Raw genomic sequence first — 20,296 nt, forward strand, 5'->3', positions numbered from 1 at the left:
ATCTAATAAAAGAAACTCCCCATTACAGAATACAGTAACAAATAAAAACAATAAGAAACTGAAAACTGGCCAAAACTATTATCCAATATAATAATTTCTTGACCCATTGATCAAGAAAAGGGTTACAGAAAATGATTTGTAAGCAGTCCAAAGGATTGGTTGCTTAGAGGGATTCATGCTACTGCAGTAAAGGAAGGATCCTAGTGGGAAAAATTGCATAGATTGAGACATTTGAAGACGTAAAATAGTTGTTTTGAATTAAATTGATGTATTATTTACTCTTAATTCTCATATGTTACATATTTATTATGTACTTATAGTATTCTTGGCCTCATTCAACTAGACCATTTTATTGTACAATTTCTATCAAGGGAAAGAAAGATGTAGCCAAGAAAAGGCTTTGACGTGTGGACGTAGGCCATAGGTCGAACCACTTTAATATGTATTTTTCTTCCTTGCTTTTTCTCTTTATATTTTTTTATGGGAAAAATATAATTTATCCCCCAAAACTACTAACCAGTTGCAATTTGGCCACTCCGTTAGTCATTACTGTCAGATAGGATGGAAAATTCAATACTACGTCGTTTTAGCAAGGTTAAGTTACTAAAATGCCATTTTTAGGAAAAAAAATCAAGTTTAAGAAGGCCCCAAAACGATGTCGTATTGCTTGAAATAAAAATTCCTTACACTTACCAAAAAGGCGCCGTTTTGGTAAGATTTAATACCCTAGCCCCTAAACACGCAACAACTTCGTCTTCTTCGTTTTCTTCTCCATTTTCCTCACTTCCCTTTCTCCACGCAGCAGTCTATAATTGTCGACAATAACATGAATATTTGATTTATTGGCCTGGGTTCCTAGGAAAACAACTGTTAGACTAAGAATGCGGCACGGGGCCGGTGAAATTGTTGTGAGATAGGTTGAGAAGGTTTAGCCGGAGGGACGAAAAGATCTTTGGAACCTCACCGGAAAGCTGGTAGTAAAACTGATTCATATATTTAAGAGTCCGAAAAGATCCCAAAGAAGATGGGAGTTTGCCTAAAAGCGAGTTGTTAGCCATGTTTATGTTAGTGAGGGTGTCACAAGAGCCTAATGCCTTTGGTATTGAACCAGAGAACCTGTTATTCTGCAAAAGAAGATTGCCCAATTACTTCCGGTCACCGATACTAGAATGAATGTTTCCTGAGAACTGATTGTCGTTGAGTTCAATGGAGACCAACGACGTAGCACCGGAGATCTCGATTGGTAATTTACTTGATAAGTGATTGTCTCTGACAAACAATTGCCCGAGAGACTTGGCGTTCTTGATATCAGGGGTAATCGAGCCTTGGATATTATTTGACGTGATATCGATTATGTTCGCGTTTGGTAATCCCCAGATTCTAGCGGAAATGGTACCGGAGAGCAAGTTATTTGGGACTCTGAAATGAAGAATCAGAGTCGTACATGTGGCGTAGTTGGCCGGGATTTCGCCGGTGAATCTTTTGTTGAGCACCAAAAGCTTCTTCATCGTACCTTGCTTGCACATATCTGGCGGGATTGGACTGGTCAAGAAGTTATCGGTATAATTGTTTAGTTCTTTTCACAACCCACAACGTCACTCTGTTCTACACAATCTTAACAGAGCTTCCCCCCTTATTTACATAAGCACTAAATGACCAAACCAAAAATTTACTCTTCTTTTTCGTTTTTCATTTTAATAAGTAGTAAGGGTGTCAACCCAGTCCAGTTTTCCATTTTTTGGTCAAAACCGAGGATCGGAACCGGGGTACCCGGTTTTTATATATATTAATTTAATTACCTAAAGTATATATATATATATATATATATATATATATATATATATATATATCACCCGATTTCCTGGTTTCCGGTTCCGGTTTTGGTTCCCCAGTAATTTTTGACACCCCTAATAAGTAGTTAACTCAAACCCATCAAAAAGAGAAAGGAAAAGAAGGAGCTAATGATAGAAATTAAAAGATAACAAACTTTTTTTTCTTATTTTTTTTCGATGAATAAGAAAACAAACTTGGTGATGCAGAATCAAGAAGATGAAATAAAAAAAGAAATCTGTCTACGTATGAAGAGCTAGCTCTTGGGTATCAACTCTCAACACCTCTCTCATTCTGTCACTCACCAATATGAACCATTTATTGTTTTTACGGTAGATATCCGGTACTTGTCTCAACATCATGGAAGACAGATCCCTCAACATGTGTATTTATGTAATTAATAAGCAGGCATAGGATTCCCAATATCTCTCATTAAGCCACAAAGTTAATGTTGTGTGTAGTGTTCGTAAAGGCAACGGAGCCAGTTGTGTTTTGTAAATGAATACATCTCCCATTGGTACTACGTTGAAGCAATATATATGGGTGCCTTATTATTTCTTCTTTCTGGGTAATATATATATATATATCAAACATCTTGAGCTTCTTGAGGTTTATGAAACTCGCATGAAGTTTTCCTGTGAACAAGTTATTGTAAAGCTCAAGCTGCCATAGATTTACGAGGTTCCCAATCTCTGTCGGAATCTCTCCGAGCATGTTATTGTCGGCAACTATAGACTGCTGCATGGAGAAAGGGAAGTGAAGAAAATGGAGACGAAAACGAAGAAGATGAAATTGCTGTGTTTAGGGACTAGGGTATTAAATTTTAGGGGAAACTACATTTTTCCCCCATGAACTATAACACATTGTCACTTTCCCCCCATAAACTCCCAAATGTACTACTTTGCTCCTATGAACTACCATTTTGTGCCCAAAACCCCATTTTGTCAGTCAAAGCCGTTAACTCAGTCGGTCAACCCATCACTTTGCATCACTTTGCTCTCATAAACTATAGCGCATTGTCACTTTGCCCCCATGTATTACAACGCATTGTCACTTTGACCGCCTGAGTTAACGGCTTTAACTGACGAAATGGAGTTTTGGGCACAAAATGGTAGTTTATGGGGGCAAAGTAGTATAGTTGGCAGTTCATGGAGGGAAAGTACCAAAGCGTTGTAGTTCATGGGGGCAAAAGATAGTTTCCCCAAAATCTTACCAAAACAGCGCCGTTTTGGTAGGTGTAAGGAATTTTTATTTCAAGCAACACGACGTCGTTTGGGGGCATTCTTAAAATTGAATTTTTTTTTCTCAAAAGGGCATTTTAGTAACTTAACCTTGCCAAAACGGCGTAGTATTGAATTTTTCATCTTATTTGACGGTAATGACTAACAGAGTGGCCAAATTGCAACTTGTTGGTAGTTTGAGAGCTACTTTATCACTTTTTGAACATTAGGGGAGTAAAATGAAAATGCCTGGTAGTTTGTGGGGCTAAATTATATTTTTCTCTTTTTTTATATACTTTAACATGGTATCAGAGCTTTAGGCAACGATTTTTCTAAACTCAATTTTTCCTCAGCCATTTTCATTCATTTGCTCATTTTGCAATGGCTGAAACATCATCTAAAGCGATTTCTTTCATTTGAGAGCAATGATTCGCATGGGTCACTCAATGATCCTCATTTTGTTAATCACTTGGATAGTCCAACAATGGTGCTTGTTGCAACTCTTATGTCCGGAGATAATTATTGCACTTGGATTCGTGCTATCGCTATGGCTTTATGTGCCAAAAACAAACTAGGTTTTGTGGATAGCATCTTGATGAAGCTAATTTCACATAATGGTCTTCCTCAATGATAAAGATGCAATGATCTTGTCTTTTTATGGATTCTCAATTCTGTTACAAGTGACATTTGTAACAGTATTTTATATACCGGTCAAACAATCGCCGATGTTCAAGTTTCGGCTATAATCGTTGTTGTCGGCCAAAGAAGCCGATGTTCATGTTCTTGTTCTTGCCATAGTAGCCAATGCCGGTCAGAGTTGCCGAAGTTCAAGTTTCGGTCATAGCAACCGATGTTCTAATATAGGCCATAGTAGCCATTTTTTCAGCCCCTTTGATGTTCAAGACCAAACCTCAACGCACGTGATCTACCATTGGGTTTGTAGGGGCGTATTGAGACATTTGAAGACGTAAAATAGTTGTTTTGAATTAAATTAATGTATTATTTACTCTCATAATTCTCATATATTACATATTTATTATGCAACTCTCCTAATTCTCATATGTTACATATTGATTATGTAACTCTCATGATTCTCATAAGTTACATATGTCAATTGAACTGAACACCTCTCAATGTGAGGGTTGCTCATATTATATAGGAATTATATAGCTAATTACAGGCTGTATCTCATCGATTACAACAATCTAGGAGAACAAATAAGGTAACTAAAATTCACCTATTAATTACAAGATACTATAGCTATAATACAAAAACATGTCATAACTAGAGAGACTAATTATGGCTAAATATATATGATATATATGCCGTATCTAACTGACGTCCCCCCTCAAATTGATGTTGGTCGATCAAAAAGCATCAATTTGCCCACAAGGAACTGATGACGTTGTCGTGTCATGGCCTTCGTAAAAACGTCAGCTATCTGGAGATCAGTGGAAACATGAAGAAGAGAGATAACACGAGTGTCTAAGGCTTCCCGAGTAGAATGACAGTCTACCTCAATATGCTTTGTACGTTCATGGTAAACAGGATTAACAACTATTTGAATGGCATTAGTATTATCAGTATGAAGGGGAGTAGAATCAGATTGAGAAAAACCAAGCTCAGCCAGAAGCCCACGAAGCTAGACAATCTCAGAACAAGCAGCAAACATTGCCCGGTATTCGGATTCAGTAGATGATTTAAAAACGCGGGCTTGTTTCTTACTCTTCCAAGAAATCAAAGAATCACCAAGAAACATGCACCAACCCGTGACAGACCGCCGAGTATCAGGACATCCGGCCCAATCCGCATCATTATAAGCAACAAGGCGAATATGAGAGCCGGTTGGAAAGAACAACCCACGGCCAGGTGACCCCCGAAGATATCGAATGATACGGCGAACAGCAGCTAAGTGAAGATGGCATGGAGTTTGCATAAACTGGCTAACCTGCTGGACAACAAAGGAAATAGCAGGCCGAGTAATAGTCAAATAGTTCAAGCTGCCTACCAACTATCGGAACACAATAGGATCAGAAAGAAGATCACCCTCCTTACTTCGATATTTCACATTAACCTCCATAGGAGTATCCACCGAAGAAGAATCCTAAAGACCAACCAGGCTAATCAAGTCCTGGGTATATTTGTGTTGATTCAAGAATATACCTGAAGAATCAGTGTGCACCTTTAACCCCAAAAAATACGTAAAAGGACCAAGGTCTTTCATATGAAAAGAAGCCTGGAGATTCAGCTTAAGATGGGCAATCAAACTAGAGTCAATGCCAGTAATGAGAATATCATCCACATACACAAGTAAAAAGAAACGAGACTAGTCGGAGTCTTGCAAAGGAACAAAGAGGAGTCATACTGGCTTTGGACAAAGGAGAAGCGAAGTAGAGTAGTCTTGAATTTTTCAAACCATGCCTGGGGAGCCTATTTCAAGCCATAGAGAGACCCCTTTAACTTACACACAGCTGCAGATGAAGAAGAAAACAAACCTGGAGGAGTCATGTAAATATCCTCTTTGAGATCACCATGAAGAAAAGCATTTTTGAAATCCATCTGGGGAAGTGGCCAGCCTTGGGAGGCGGCAATAGAAATAACTGTACGCACTGTGGTCATCTTCGCTACCGAAGCAAGTGTCTCCTCATAGTCCACCCCATATTCTTGCATGTTCCCAAGAGCAACTAATCGAGCCTTATACCGATCCAGAGTCCCATCACAGCGAAGCTTAATCAAATAAACCCATTTACAACCGATGGCTTTAACATTAGAGCGGCAAGGAACCACGTCCCATGTATGATTGTCCTGGAGAGCCCGAAGTTCCTCATCCATCGCTTTCGTCCAACATTCATATTTAATAGCCTCGGAAAAGCATGTAGGGATGAAAATAGAAGACAAAGTAGCATTAAAAGAAGTGTGGGAAAAACCATACCGATCAGGAGGACGTGATACTCGGGTAGATTGTCGACTACCAGACTCAGGAATTGTCTCAGATGATGGGTCAATCTGAGGAGAATTTGTTGGAACAGTTTCAGATGAAGGGTCAGTCTCAGGAAAGGGGCAAAGTCCGTAGACGTCAAGTATACACAATTCCATGTTTGAACCGTTCAGGCAGAGGAGGCAATTCATCAAAACAAGGTAGAATACTAATCTCAGGCAATGATGCAACATCTGTAGAAAAGAAACATTGATTCTCAAAGAAAACAACATTACGAGATATACAAATTTTGTTAGACAACATTACAAGACAGTCAAATGACAAATTTTTAGAAACTTGTTCTTTATTGCCTAACAAACCAGAATTTAACACATGAGACAGAATAACAGAGTTCGGATGACCCAAACGTTTGTGCCATACTTTGTTCGAAGTGTTAACTGTCCTACAAGCCCAAAATAAACAACTAGGAATTGAAAAGTGCAGTGGAAATAGTCTGCCAACTTTAGGCCCCTTTCCGAGTATCTTCCCCGACACTTGATCCTGCACAAGACAACCATCACGAGAGAAATGGAAATCACAGTTTTTTTCAACTAACTGGCCAACTGAAATAAGACTATTAGAAAGTCTAGAAGATACATAAAACATCTCTAAATGAAGGATTAACATCTCCTACTTCATTAATAGCTAAATGACTTTCATTAACTACTTGAATATGGGATGAACCATGATATGGACGAACATTGCAAAGAGTATCAGACGATCTGGTCATATGACTGGATGCAGCATAATCAATAAGCCAAGACTTATACGAAATAGTAGGATTAACATCTCCTACTTCATTAATAGCTAAATGACTTTCATTAACTACTTGAATATGGGATGAACCATGATATGGACGAACATTGCAAAGAGTATCAGACGATCTGGTCATATGACTGGATGCAGCATAATCAATAAGCCAAGACTTATACGAAATAGTACTATTACCTTGGAGCCTTAAGGCGGAAAAAGGTTGACATAATCAACTGCCGGACCTTTTTAGGAGTAAGAACAGCTGATCTGGCCTCAGAAGAAGAAACTGAGGACATCACAGGAGCAGAAGAGGTGTTCATTGTAGCCTTAGAGGCGGTAACTTAACGATTCTGAGGCCGAGTGGAACATTATTTGATAAAGTGACTTGTTTCTTACAGTAGTTGCAAGATTTCTTTGCACAGTTGGCGGCAATATAACCGTACTCCTTGCAGCTGAAACACTGGACCTTGCGCATGTCCTTACCCTTTCCTTTCCTATAGGCTGCATAGGCTACTGGATTCGGGTTGGAATCTTGCTAGAACATAGCCTGTGTGAGAAGACGTTGCTCCTCACAAAGTAATTCTCCAAAACAAACATCCAAAGATGGAGAAGGATCCCAGTTCATTAAATTTGAGTGAGTAACCTCAAATTCAGAGCGCAATTTCATCAGGAATTGATCTCTCTTGCTCTGCTCATGAACAGCAGAGAGAGATGCAGCAGGGCAGGTACCTTTACATCATATCAGAAAATTCTCCCCACAAATTCTAAAAACTAGAAAAATACTCTAGAATGGAGAGATTGCCTTAAGTGTAACTAGCAATCTCATTTTCCAATTGAAAACGGTATGCGGTATTGTCCTGGTGATAAACCTTAAGCAAATACTCCCACATGGTCTTCGCAGTCTTATAGGGCCAGATTGAGCACAATAAGAGGATCAACAGACCTTAAGATCCAGGACATCACACGTGCATCCTTGACCCTCCACTTAGCCAATTCCTTAGTCTCCGTAGGAGCTAGATCATTACTGTCAATATGACCCCACAACTCTTTTCCCGTAACAAACAATTGAAACTAGAATTCCTAAGCAGAATAATTTTTTCGAGTAAAACGGACCCCAAAAGTCTCGCTAGAAGACATGATGAAATCAAAAATTAGAAATTATAACACCTGATAAAGGAGTAACAAGCCCACCAGATCTGTTGGACAGCAAGCCCAAGTCCACGCAAGTCAAATAACACCAAACAGCAACCAGCAACCCACTAGAGTAGCAACCCAAACAACAACCAAGCCTAAGCCCAGCAAGTCCAAGTCCACGCAGCCCAACCTGAATAGCAAGTCCACGCAGCACCAAACAACAAGCCCAAGTCCACGCAGCCCAACCTGAATAGCAAGTCCATGCAACCCAAGCCCAGCAAGCCTAATGTCCACACTCATCGCACCAAACAACACCAAATAGCAAGTCCACGCAGTCAGTAACCCACCCAGCAAGCCCAAGTCTAAGCTTACCGCACCAAACAGCAACCCAAGTCCTCCAGAAATCGCCGGCAGCCCCTAAAGCCTCCACGCCGAGAGCCCCAACTCCTCCAAAAATCACCGATAGCCACTCTAAGATTGCTCTGGCAAGAAATAGCAGCCACAAGACCTACTAACAACCTCCATAAAGTCTGCCAACAGCCACTAAGAAGAAATTCTGGTCAGAATAAATTCTCTACCCTTAACAAAAATTGCCGAATAGCAGTTTAGAACCCTCAACAGAAGTATTGACAACTTCTCCTGAAGTTACCGACAGCCAAAGAGACCAATAGCTCAGTCCTGACCCAACCCCAAAAACTCGAATCACAACCCTAATTTAGATGATTTTAGCTCTGATACCATGTCAATTTAACTGAATACCTCTAAATGTGAGGGTTGCTCATATTATATAGAAATTGTATAGCTAATTACAAGCTGTATTTCAACGATTACAGCAATCTAGGAGAACAACGATTATAGCAATCTCGCGTCCACGTTCTTATTGATGATAACATGTTCAAAATAGTATCATTAGTTCTTTTCTAAAGTTATGCCATCAGTTCACCTATGGAAGAAGTTAAGTATGGGCTTGTACAAGGATTTAAATATTAACTTTGTTATAAACACCTTTTATATATAAATTTTTTAATGTTAGATATCACATAACAAACGGCATCTATTACTATGAAACACAATGAATCAAGCACATGCCATGACACATGCCTCCCCAATTAGTATTATATATATAGACACAAAAATACATATAAATGAGCTAACAAGTCGAGCCGAGTTTATACGAACTATGTTCAAGTCAAGCCAAGTTTATACGAATATTCTCATTTAAAAATCAATCATATTTTGTGTTCACAAACCACTCATATATTAAATGAACCAAGTTCAGGTCGAGCTTATATGAGTCGATCCGGAGCGTGTTGGCATACAGTCCAGTTCATTCACTGCCCTAGAAGAGAACAAAAATAGTTTCCTAGTACAAAATAATTCCAGGTCTACCAAGCAGTGACTCTTGCACTACAAGCAATATGTAACAAAAAATAAATGCATATTGGCTTGTCTTGAGGTCAGTTGCACTTAAAAAGTCCTAAAAAAATCGGTGGATAAGTGACTGGTTCACACAATCAAACACACCATGGCTTCCACTTCCCTGGTAACCTCTAATTGATTTTTCAGGTAAAACCCATTTCTCATTAGTTTATTCCAATCAAAGTTTGGACTTTCGTTTGGGCTTTTTGATCATAGCAAATCCAGGTTCCTCCGCCATCTGCAGCACAAACAAAATTCTTTACTTAGCAACAGGGAAAACAAAAATGCAAACAACCAAGAAACCTTCAACACCAAAATAACCTTTCGTTTTTTATTTTTCTTCATCTCTTTCTTCTTCTTATTCTTCTTCTTCTTCTTCTTCTTCAACTTCTTCAACTCAGAGGTTTTCATATTTCCTTCTTCAGAAGAATCCTGCCAACAACTTTTACCCATCTATCAAGTAAGAAATAAAATTATCTCAATAGACACTCGGGCATCACCCTATCCATTATTTTTAATTGGATTTTTTAGATTTAGTTATCTCAGTTACTAAATTATATGTTAAGACAGCAAAGTCTGAGCCATTTATTAAAACTAATTAATTATGATTTTAAGAATTCTTTTACCCTAAAAAAATCTAACAATAACTGAAAGGATAAAGCACCTCAGAGTCGCTGAAGGAGTCTACATGTTGAATGGTGCTCCTTGAATTCGAAGTACCACCTGATATAAAAATATAAAATTAGGAACACATAATACATTTATTTGAAGACTTGAGAGGTAAATCAAATACACATACATTTTTATTTTTATTTTTATAGCGAGGACCCCCTCCAAGGCATGTCCACTTCGTATACTCACCCCTATTAGGTAAACTTTGAACCCGTGTAAAGCGCCCCCTCCACACTCTGCTAAATAGGTCTGCTTAAAAGCCAGCTACAAATCGAGTAATATTCCAGTTTCGCCGGCGGGCTATCCCTAAGGAATTGTTTGCACCCAAAGGGATTCGAACCTTAAATTTCATGGATTACCACAAAGACCAAGGCTCTTACCACAAATACACATACATATGCAAACTAGCAAAAAACAAAACTACACTTAACCCCTCAAATTACCACATAATTTATAATGTTTTCCAAATGTTCAATTTTTGCAATGTACCTTGTTTAACTATCAAAGTGCTTGCATTGTTCCGGTTCGTTACAATTTTCTGTTAAATCCTAATGGAATGAGTATTGTAATAGACATTTTGTATGACTCAAAATAACAGAAATATCCTCCATTATTAAAAAAAAAAAAAAATTAAAGTCAATAAAAAAAATTAGAAAAAAACACAAGAAAAAAATTCAGAAAAATGAAATAAAAATAATAATAAAAAAACGAAAGGAAAAAATGAAAAGAGACCAAAAAAATATCATTAAAAAAAAAAAAAAAATTCCCACAGCCGTGGGTCACGGCAGACCCATGCAGCCTGACTCTCAAAGAATATTTTTCATTCTTCTGTTTATGTATGGAAAGATAGAAATTTACAATTTTGGGTATTCACATAATTTGGTTAGGTATAGTTGTTCTAGTATTCGAGGCTCATTATTTTGGAGGCGTGTATGATATCTAGACTAGCCCAAGAGAGAAAGATGTTTATTCACACTAACTCTCCTATAACCTCTTATTTTTCCTAAATATAGGAAAAATTTCCAAAAAATCACAAAAAGTCACAACCAGTTGCTTCCATTTGCTTCCATAAACATTGGGTATGAGCACGTTAGCTTCTCTGTCCATTATTTTAACACAAAATATTTCTCTCCTCTCTTTTCTCTCATCTTTTTCCCTTTTTTTTTTTTTTTTTGATAACCTCTTATTTTTCCTAAATATAGGAAAGTTTTCAAAAAAATCACAAAAAGTCACAACCAGTTGCTTCCATAAACATTGGGTATGAGCACGTTAGCTTCTCTGTCCATGATTTTGTTCCCTAAATTTAAGGGGGGGGGGGGGGGGGGGGGGGGGGGGGGGGGGGGGAAATGATGTGAATGTTCTAAGGAAAGAAACTAACTTGACCCTTCGCCCAGGTGATATATTTGGTTATTTACTAAAATAACCCTTTGGAGGAGAGGGATGGAATGTTAGTGTGGGCGATTTGGAAGATATAATTGGAGGGCATGTGTGTTTAGGTTCTATCTCCGTATCTTAACCAAACCTTTAAGCCATAGCAGTATTTTTATAATTTTATGGGGGTATAAATTTTATGAGACATTGCAAATTGTGTGGTTTGAGAGGCAAAGTGTAATTTCCATGAAAAAATAATCGTTGAATTGCCGAAAGATTTCATCACCTGGGAAAACAATAAAGCTACATAATGTATATATATGTAGTAAAAAAAAAAAAAAAAAGTTACCGGAAAGGACGGTTTGTTTGGCATTTTGGACGGCGAGTTGGAGAAGATCGGAGTTGATGGAGGCCAATCCGGTGGGCTCCTTTAGCTTTCTTTCTAGAAATTTCGCCAGTGCCGCTGCCTTGTTCGTCCTCAATGGTCCTCCTGGGTGTGCCAATCTATAACCAAAAATACAATCAACGCATAAAAATTGAAACCCTAAAAGAAGAGGAAGAGGGGTGAAAGGGTAGTTTTGAAGAGTGAACCTGCCTGGGTTGTGAACGAGGAGGTAGGGGTGGCAGGGAAGGGAGGGGGGCGAATTTGCTGCCTCGAAGAGCTCTCCTTTCCTCCTCGCTCAGTTCTTCCATTTCCCTTTCTCGATCTCTCTCTCTCGCCCAAACCTTCTTTTTCAGTCTCTCTCTTTGTTTGATGGATTGAATATTCCGTATGTTTTAAAAATAAGGGAGAGCCACGCGGGCAACGGCGTCGTTTTAGTGATTGTCTCCAAATTCTATAAAACTGGAAATTGAAAGGGTGTCCATCCAAATATTAGAAATCTAAAAAGTGGGGCAGAGGATAAATTCAAAACGATGTCGTACTCTCATTTGAAAATTGGATATTGTCTCGCAAGTCTCTTTCATGAACTCTAATTAATGTTATCACCAATGGTCACCAAACATGACATAGTTGGAGTTTGATGATTAGAGTTTTTATGACCTTACAATGCAAGATCATTTACATTCAACTCTTTTTATATATGGTTTTTTTTTCTAAAATTTGAATAAAAATATGGGAAAATTACAGTTTACCCCCCCAAAGTTGTCAGCGATTTGCAATTCGACCTTCAAAGTTTCAATTTTTGCAATCCACCCCCCTAAAGTTTCAATTTTTTTCAATTTAGCCATTTCGTCAGTCAAAGCGGCTTTGACTGACGGAACAATGATCACATGCGATGCACGTGATCACTGTTGGCATTTTGGGGACCAAAATGCCCCCATCCCCTGTTCTCTCTCTCTCCCTCTCTCTCTCTCTCTCTCTCCGTTTGATCATTTCTTTTTTGTTCAATATCAATCTGAAACCTTTCGAGCTAGATTTCATCCGATTCCGATCTGAAACTGCACACTGGGATTGTGGGACCTTCCTCCAGCCATCTGAATCTTCTCCAATCTCAGGACTGACGAGCAGTTTTTCTTTTTTATTTTCTTTTATTTTCTTTATATATATATATATATATATATATATATATATATATAGATCTCCAGAGATTCTTATCTCATTCCATTCCAGTGGCTCAACCAGTAACCAATGGCGAAAACTAAAACATCCATGGTTTCCCGGTAGAACCCCATTTCGCCCAAGTTGTTGCGAAACCGGAAAAAAGAAGCAGTTTTTCGCACAGCTTGCTAATTGTGCAGGTCCCACTTGTATATCCTATTTGGCCGAAGAAGCATCGGACAGGTTGGAGAGGTTGGAGTTCTTACCTTCTTGGGACTCCATGGACCAAGATCTGCTTTCATTATATGGGCAATACCGATGTACTTTAGTATATATATATATTCTTTTTTATTCTCATATGATATTCATGATTCTGAAGTTTAAAAAACTCAGTAATTTTTTTTTTAAAAAAAAAACTCAATCAATTTACAAATTTTATATACTATCGATCTGTTCCTTATTTTCCCTACCGATCTATTTCTTTTTTCCCTACCGATCAACTGGCTCAACCAAAATAAAATTTTCATTTTCCAATGAATTCAAAGCCAAAAAAAAAAAAAAACTTTCCCAACCAAAGCACTCGAAATTCTCTTTTCTCTCAGTTTCTCTACATCCAAACGATGATTAAATCTCAACCTCTCTCTTCGGAATCGGCCGGCCAGCATTAAGATCAAAGGTGATCTCCGACATGCTCGTCGTCGTTCTCGGCAAACACAGGAGTGAGAGTCTGTGGGATGGGGGGCATTTTGGGTAGAAAAATGTTAGAAGTGATGGGGGCATTTTCGGTAGAAAAAGGTCAAAAGTGATCACGTGCGTCGCACGTGATCACTGTTCCGTCAGTCAAAGCGGCTCTGACTGACGGAATGGCTGAATTGAAAAAAATTGAAACTTTGGAGGTCGAATTGCAAATCGCTGACAACTTTGGGGGGTAAACTGTAATTTTTCCTAAAAATATTATTTTTCAGGCTCTTTAGCCAATGTTAAATATATTTCGACATCCTTCTTCAAATGTAAAGAGCCAAAAAAGTAAAAGTTATACTTTTTTAATATTATTTCTTCCTTTATTGGCAGCATTACCTTTAGTTGGTTCAGGTCAACTAATTACGTTCATTACGCAACATTAATTCTGTAATTGCAACTACTCATGAATTGAATGTCCATCAATTCTGGGATGTAGCATTAATGCATGAATTGAATTGAATTGAATTCAATGTCCATTACACTTTCCAAAACATCTTCCTTTTGCAAATCTAATTATGCTGGAATGTATAGCTACAACATTAATTGATGAGAAATGATTTATGTAAATATTTTTCTCATTTCATTCTACAAATTCAATATATCAACCATTAGACTTGTGGACTTATGTAGACCCCATACAAATTTAGCAGTGAATTTATCCATTCACTATAGAGATGGTTAAAAATAGAATGAATTATATCATTTCTCTTAATTGATTGTCCATCACTTAATGAATAGAATGCATTCAAGTACAGCATTATGATATGCCATACTAGTTGGGCATTAAAGTTAGTTTTACCAATAAAAAATAATATTTAGTTAAAGTAAAAAAATACTTAGAGAGTTTGATGTATAGGAGTTTTGAAAAGTTGCTAACTAAAGCATCAAAAGTAAATTTTTAATTAAATTTTTTTTTTTTTTTTTGATAAGTAATAAAAATTTTGATTAAAAAGCGTAAAGGCGCCCCAAGGTACACTGAGAATATACAATAGGATCACCTAGCTAGAAGGAGAAAAACGAAGAAGAAAGTCATCATAGCTAATCGATACTGGAAAGACATGTGCAATGGTCCAAAGATACAAAGTATGAAAGCAAGAGGCTAGTATGTCTTCCCAAGTCCCCTCCAAATCCTCAAAGTACCTATTATTCATTTCCCTCCAAAGACACCAAAAAAAGCACGTAGGCACCATTTTCCATACCGCGGCACTCCCTCTCCTCCCCGAAGACCACCAACAAGCGAGCAAATCCGAGACCCGTTTCGGCATCACCCCAAGACAACCCAAACTGACCAAAAAAGGTACTCCACAAAGCATAAGCTACCTCGCAATGAATGAGAAGATAGTCCACCGTCTCCTCAGTCTTCTTTCACATACAACATATGTTCGTCACAATCACCCGTCGTTTTTTGAGGTTGTCCAGGGTCAAAATTTTGCCCAAAGCCGCTGACCACACAAAAAAACTCACCCTCGGAGGAGCTTGGGTACGCCACACACTCTTCCACGGAAATCCTCCCCCATCAAGACTCGCCAAGGAAGCGTAAAGGAACTTAAACTTGAAACGGCCTCTTTTGGAATAATTCCACCACAACCTATCTTCACACCCTCGCCTCACTTGAGCAGAATGTAACACCTGAAAAAAAGAGGCCAACACATCCACCTCCCAATCATGAGCTTATCTAGAAAATCTCACATTCCACTAGTTAGAACCACCCAGCACCTCCAAATGCTCCGCCACTAAAGCGTCCTTAGCGTAGGCAATGCTGAATAAACCTAGAAAAGCATTTTTGAGAGCCGTATCACCACACCACAAATCGTGCCAGAAGCGCACCTTAGACCCCTCCCCTACCTTAAATCAAGTAAACCTTTGGAAAGTGTCCCACCCTTTCCTAATGTTCTTCCATAACCCCACCCCCATAGGACCACCCAGCTCCAAAGAACACCACCCTCCCCAAAGACTTCCAAACTTCGCATCCACCACAGCCCTCCACCAAGTATCTCTCTCTATTCCATAGTGCCACAACCACTTCCCTAAAAGGGCACGATTGAAGACCCTAAGGTTTCTGATACCCAATCCTCCTTCCTTAATCGGAGTGCAAACCCTCAACCACTCCACCAGGTGGTACTTGAACTCATCGCCTAGAACCCCCCCCCCCCCCCCCCCCATAAAAAATCCCGCTACAACTTCTCAATTCTCTTGGCAACACTACCCGGAATAGGGAAAATAGACAAATAGTACGTAGGCAAGTTGACGAGAGTAATTTTAATAAGCGTGACTCTCCCCCCCTTCGACAAATAAGATCTTTTCCACCCGGCCAACCGACGTTCTATCTTCTTGATAACTCCATCCCAAATATGTTTAGCCTTGTAAGAGGCCCCCAGCGGAAAACCAAGGTACTTTACAGGCAATGAAGCAACCCCACACCCAAGAATACCAGCTAACCTGTCCACTTGCACCACATTCCCCATTGGAATAATCTCCGACTTGGCCAAGTTAACTTTCAAACCGGACGCAACTTCAAACAGCAAAAACACACTCCGCAAATATCGAAGCTAGGTGGGCATATCATTGCAAAAAATCAAAGTGTCGTCCGCAAACAAAAGATGGCAGAGAGTAATATTACCGACCTGGAATCCCCTCTATGAGCCCCCCATTCACTGCCGCCGAAATCATCCTGCTTAGAGCTTCCATAACAAAAACGAATAACAGAGGGGACAAGGGGTCCCCTTGTCTCAAGCCCCTGGAACTGCTAAAGAAGCCATTAGGCGAACCATTGATCAGGATCGAGAACCACACTGACGAAATGTAATGTTCAATCCAAGAGCACCAAATCCCACCAAAACCACATCTCTTAAGCATGTATAACAAGAAACCCCAATTCACATGATCATCAGCTTTTTCTAGATCCATTTTACAAATAACCCCTGGCTCCCCAAATCGCAGCTGACTGTCTAGGCATTCATTAGAAATCAAGACAGGATCAAGAATCTACTGACCTTTGATAAAGGCACTTTGGGATTGAGAAATAATCTTATCCAGAACTACCTTTAATCTATTTGCTAACACCTTTGCTATAATCTTGTAGATTCCTTTCACAAGGCTAATAGGCCGAAAATCTTAGAGATTGGTAGTGCCGAGAACCTTCGGAATTAGCGAAATGAAAGAGGCATTGAGGCTCTTCTCAAACCTCCCCTCAGCATGGAAAGCACTGAACACCTTCATGACATCCTCCCTCACCACCTCCCAACAAACTTGGAAGAATGCCATAGAAAACCCATCAGGGCCCGACGCCTTTTTACCATTCATTTTAAACACTACCTTTCTAACCTTTTCCTCTTCGAAGTCTCTCTCCAACCAACTAGCCTCCACCTCCAAAATGGAATCAAAGGAAATACCATCTACCATAGGCCTCCAGTGACATTGCTCCGAGAAGAGTTTTTGATAAAACTCAACCACATACTCACTAATCTCGGTCGGATTTGGAGATATGTTATCCCCAATCATGAGAGAATCCATAGAATTGTGTCTTCTATTAGAATTGGCTATGGAGTGAAAAAATTTAGTACATTTATCTCCTTCCTTCAACCACATCACCTTGGATTTCTGCCTCCAACTCACCTCTTCCATAAGCGTGCAATTCTCTAGCTCTCGAACCACTTCCGTCTTCCTCCTAACCTCCCCTTCCTCCAAAGCCCTACTTTCTTCATTCACGTCTAACAACCGAAGCTCTTCAAGTAACATCCTCTTATTCCTATCAATGTTACCAAATACCTCATCATTCCAAGTCTTCAAATTCAGCTTCAGGGCCTTGAGCTTGCAAGCAAAAACAAAACTCAGTGAACCATGAAGCACATAGGAATCCCACCACGGTTTCACTTGGGCCACAAAACCTTCCGCTTTAAGCCATATATTCTCGAACTTAAACAGCCTCTTCCTTCTTGACACCTCCCCCATCTCAAGGATGATTGGGAAATGATCCGAGCACAGGCGGGAGAGCTTCTTCTGTCTAACCCCTGAAAACTGGGCCTCCAACTCCAGGGATATAAGAAACCAATCAATCCTTGACCACATGAGGGGTCATTAGAAATTGACCATGTAAACAAACCCCCAGTCAGGGGAAGATCCATCAGCCCTTGATCCGAAATGAAATCTGAGAAATCCATCATGGACGAATCCAAATGAGCTTCACCTGGTCTTTTGCTGGGGAAACGAGTGACATTAAAATCACCCCCAATACACCACGGCAAGTCCCACCAGCTAATAACACCCGCCAACTCCTCCCATAGAAACCTCCTGTCCCTACTGAGATTCGGATCATAAACCCCAGCAAAAGCCCAAACAGAATGGTCCCCACTGTTTCTGAAAGACACCGCCAGAGTGTAAGACCCCATGCAAACATCGACCTTCTCCACCACCCTATTATCCCACATAATTAAAATACCACCCAAAGCCCCACTAGAATCCAAACAACACCAATCCACATGACTCCTCCCCCATAAACTATGGACTATATTGCAAGACATCTCCTGACTCTTAGTTTCTTGGAGACAGACAATATCAGGCTTCCAATCCCTGAGCAGATTACTCACCCTCAAACGTTAATCCTTCTTGTTCAGTCCTCTCACATTCCAAGAAAGAATATTTAATTTCATAATGTCACCACCTGCCCCCTCCCATTTCTATTGCCGCGGCTTGAGCTCGCCCCCTTAGTGTCATAGTTCATTGAACACTCCAAATTCCTAATCTCCTTCTAACCCTTAGTGCCACTGCTCGTATTCAAGATCATCTCATTATACCTTTGTTCCTCTTCCAAGAAAGTCAAAAGTGCTAGCAATTGTAAATTGTGACCCGTATACGAGATCCCCACAATCAAATAAATCTCATTAGCACATTGGATGACCTAATCCGAGTAACCCTTCACACCCCCAGCATTAGGCCCATATGAATTCAAAGGAGAAGGCACACTGATCTCACAAGGACCCGGGACTGCATCTCGAGCCTTAACCTCCATGCCCATCTTCCCAACAGATTGACTAACTATGTCTCTAGTGTCCTGCAAAATGCCCAGCCCCTCACAAGCCTCCACACCTAACTGATACCCATCACCATGTGACCAAGGCACCAAATCATTAACCTCAATCGGTGAAGATACCAGAACTTCCTCCCCACTGACCTGCGACACATTCTCCAGCGGAAGAAGGGGCTCACCGGGCAAAACACGCATCCCCACACCACCAGAACCCAATCCCAACACTGCCCCCATTGAATCTGCGATATGAACAATTGGCGAAGACTTCTCCTTCAAAGACTGGGACGGACCTACCGATCCTTAGGCCAACATACCCTTCACCGGCGTACTCTTGGGATCACCGACGTGCTCTGATGACTTCTCCCAGTCAGAATGGGTTCCGGCACACTACACGTGGTTATCAAAAGCGTCGACAGGACCACTCGTGGCTACCGGCGATCTCGTCCCCAAGACGACCTGCGACACTATTGCCAGCAGGAGTAGAGGTACACCAGCCAAAACTCGCGTCCCCACCCCTCCAAAACCCAAAACCGACACTGTCCCCACTATCTCTACGATGGGATCCATCGGCGATGCCTTTTCCTTTAGCGATTGGGACGAACCTGCCGGACCTAAGGCCAACAGAGTCTTCGCTGGAGTACTATGAGAATCTTCGGTAGTACCTAACACGACCTCCTTGTTAGAATGGTCTCCGGGAAGCTCCACCCGGTTAACAGAGGCATCGACCAGACCAATCACGGCTACCGGCGACCTCGCCACCAAGGACGTACCTCCTACTGATGACGACGCCCCTGGGTCTCCGGTCCGACCCCCCTTCCGGACCATCGACAACCCGTTCGTGGACACCGTGTAGACAACATGCTTCTTTTTCCCCTTTGAACCTGCCTCCCCTTGGCCATTCTGACCCGCGCCCGAGCCCGCACCTTGTTTAGACTTAATCACCGAGACTTTCTTTTTAGACTTGAAAAGTCTCATGGGCCGTGAGCCTACATTATCGGCCCACCCCTTCCCCACTCATACACGTTCTAAACTACCCGATGGAACCAAATGAGGGCCACTCGCGGGCCTTGGGCCATTCCCCTCCAACTTCTCCCTATGCCTGATTGAAAGGACCAGATCTCCACTTTCCTCTGCCATCTGCCTTAGCCCACTTTCCTCTTCCCTTAAGAGAGCCATCTCCAGACGATGCAATCCCACGTCAACTTCCTTTTTCAGCCATTCCAACATCTCCCTACAGTTACGGAGCTCAAGGCTTACACCGGTATGGGACTGATTCTGACACTCAACCACCCCTCGTCTCGTCAGTGCTTGCACAGTACCTCCCTTCATCATAGGCGGCCTTTCCCGCGCTTGAATACCACTCGCTATTGCCCTGACTGCTTGCTCTTCTTTCTCCTTACTGTTCTTCCCCTCCGGCTGTCTTCTATCTTCACTTGGGTACCTCGTCGACTTCTGAGACCTCGCCGGACTCTGGGTCATCGTCCTTTGTAGCATACCTGATTTCTCCGAACCTAAAACAAGCTTTTCCTTTGCTGATGAAGAGTCCTTCAACCAAATGGGCACTCGCGCCACTGGCTTTGGGAAGGAACCAAAGCACTCGTCCACCATGTTTC

The 20,296-nt window shown here is 40.6% G+C and overlaps 1 protein-coding gene across 2 annotated transcripts; it reads right to left on the reverse strand.

Moving 5' to 3' along the window:
• Positions 1-9,097: 9,097 nt before the first annotated feature.
• LOC132192060 (E3 ubiquitin-protein ligase) lies at positions 9,098-12,147 on the reverse strand. 2 transcript variants are annotated; one of them, XM_059607256.2, is made up of 5 exons: positions 11,972-12,147; positions 11,726-11,880; positions 9,998-10,056; positions 9,655-9,786; positions 9,098-9,571 (listed from the first exon to the last, which is right to left on the reverse strand). In XM_059607256.2, the coding sequence occupies exons 1-5, from the start codon at positions 12,067-12,069 to the stop codon at positions 9,512-9,514; spliced, it is 504 nt and encodes a 167-aa protein (XP_059463239.1). In that variant the 5' UTR covers positions 12,070-12,147; the 3' UTR covers positions 9,098-9,511. The 2 variants fall into 2 exon arrangements, with proteins under 2 accessions (XP_059463239.1, XP_059463247.1); XM_059607264.2 differs by having other exon boundaries at positions 9,655-9,765; positions 11,972-12,144.
• Between the last annotated feature and the right edge of the window lie 8,149 nt (positions 12,148-20,296).

This window comes from Corylus avellana, chromosome 2 (genome assembly GCF_965113065.1).
Source record: "Corylus avellana chromosome 2, dhCorAvel1.hap1.2, whole genome shotgun sequence".
Classification (NCBI taxonomy): Eukaryota; Viridiplantae; Streptophyta; class Magnoliopsida; order Fagales; family Betulaceae; genus Corylus; species Corylus avellana.

Excerpts from the sequence above, each read along its gene's own strand:
- LOC132192060 (XM_059607256.2), bottom strand. The coding sequence starts at position 12,069 with ATGGAAGAACTGAGCGAGGAGGAAAGGAGAGCTCTTCGAGGCAGCAAA. Across the intron at positions 10,057-11,725 it reads CAAACAAACCGTCCTTTCCG|GTGGTACTTCGAATTCAAGG; the intron begins GTAACTTTTTTT and ends TTTTTATATCAG. Across the intron at positions 9,787-9,997 it reads ACTCCTTCAGCGACTCTGAG|ATGGGTAAAAGTTGTTGGCA; the intron begins GTGCTTTATCCT and ends CTTACTTGATAG.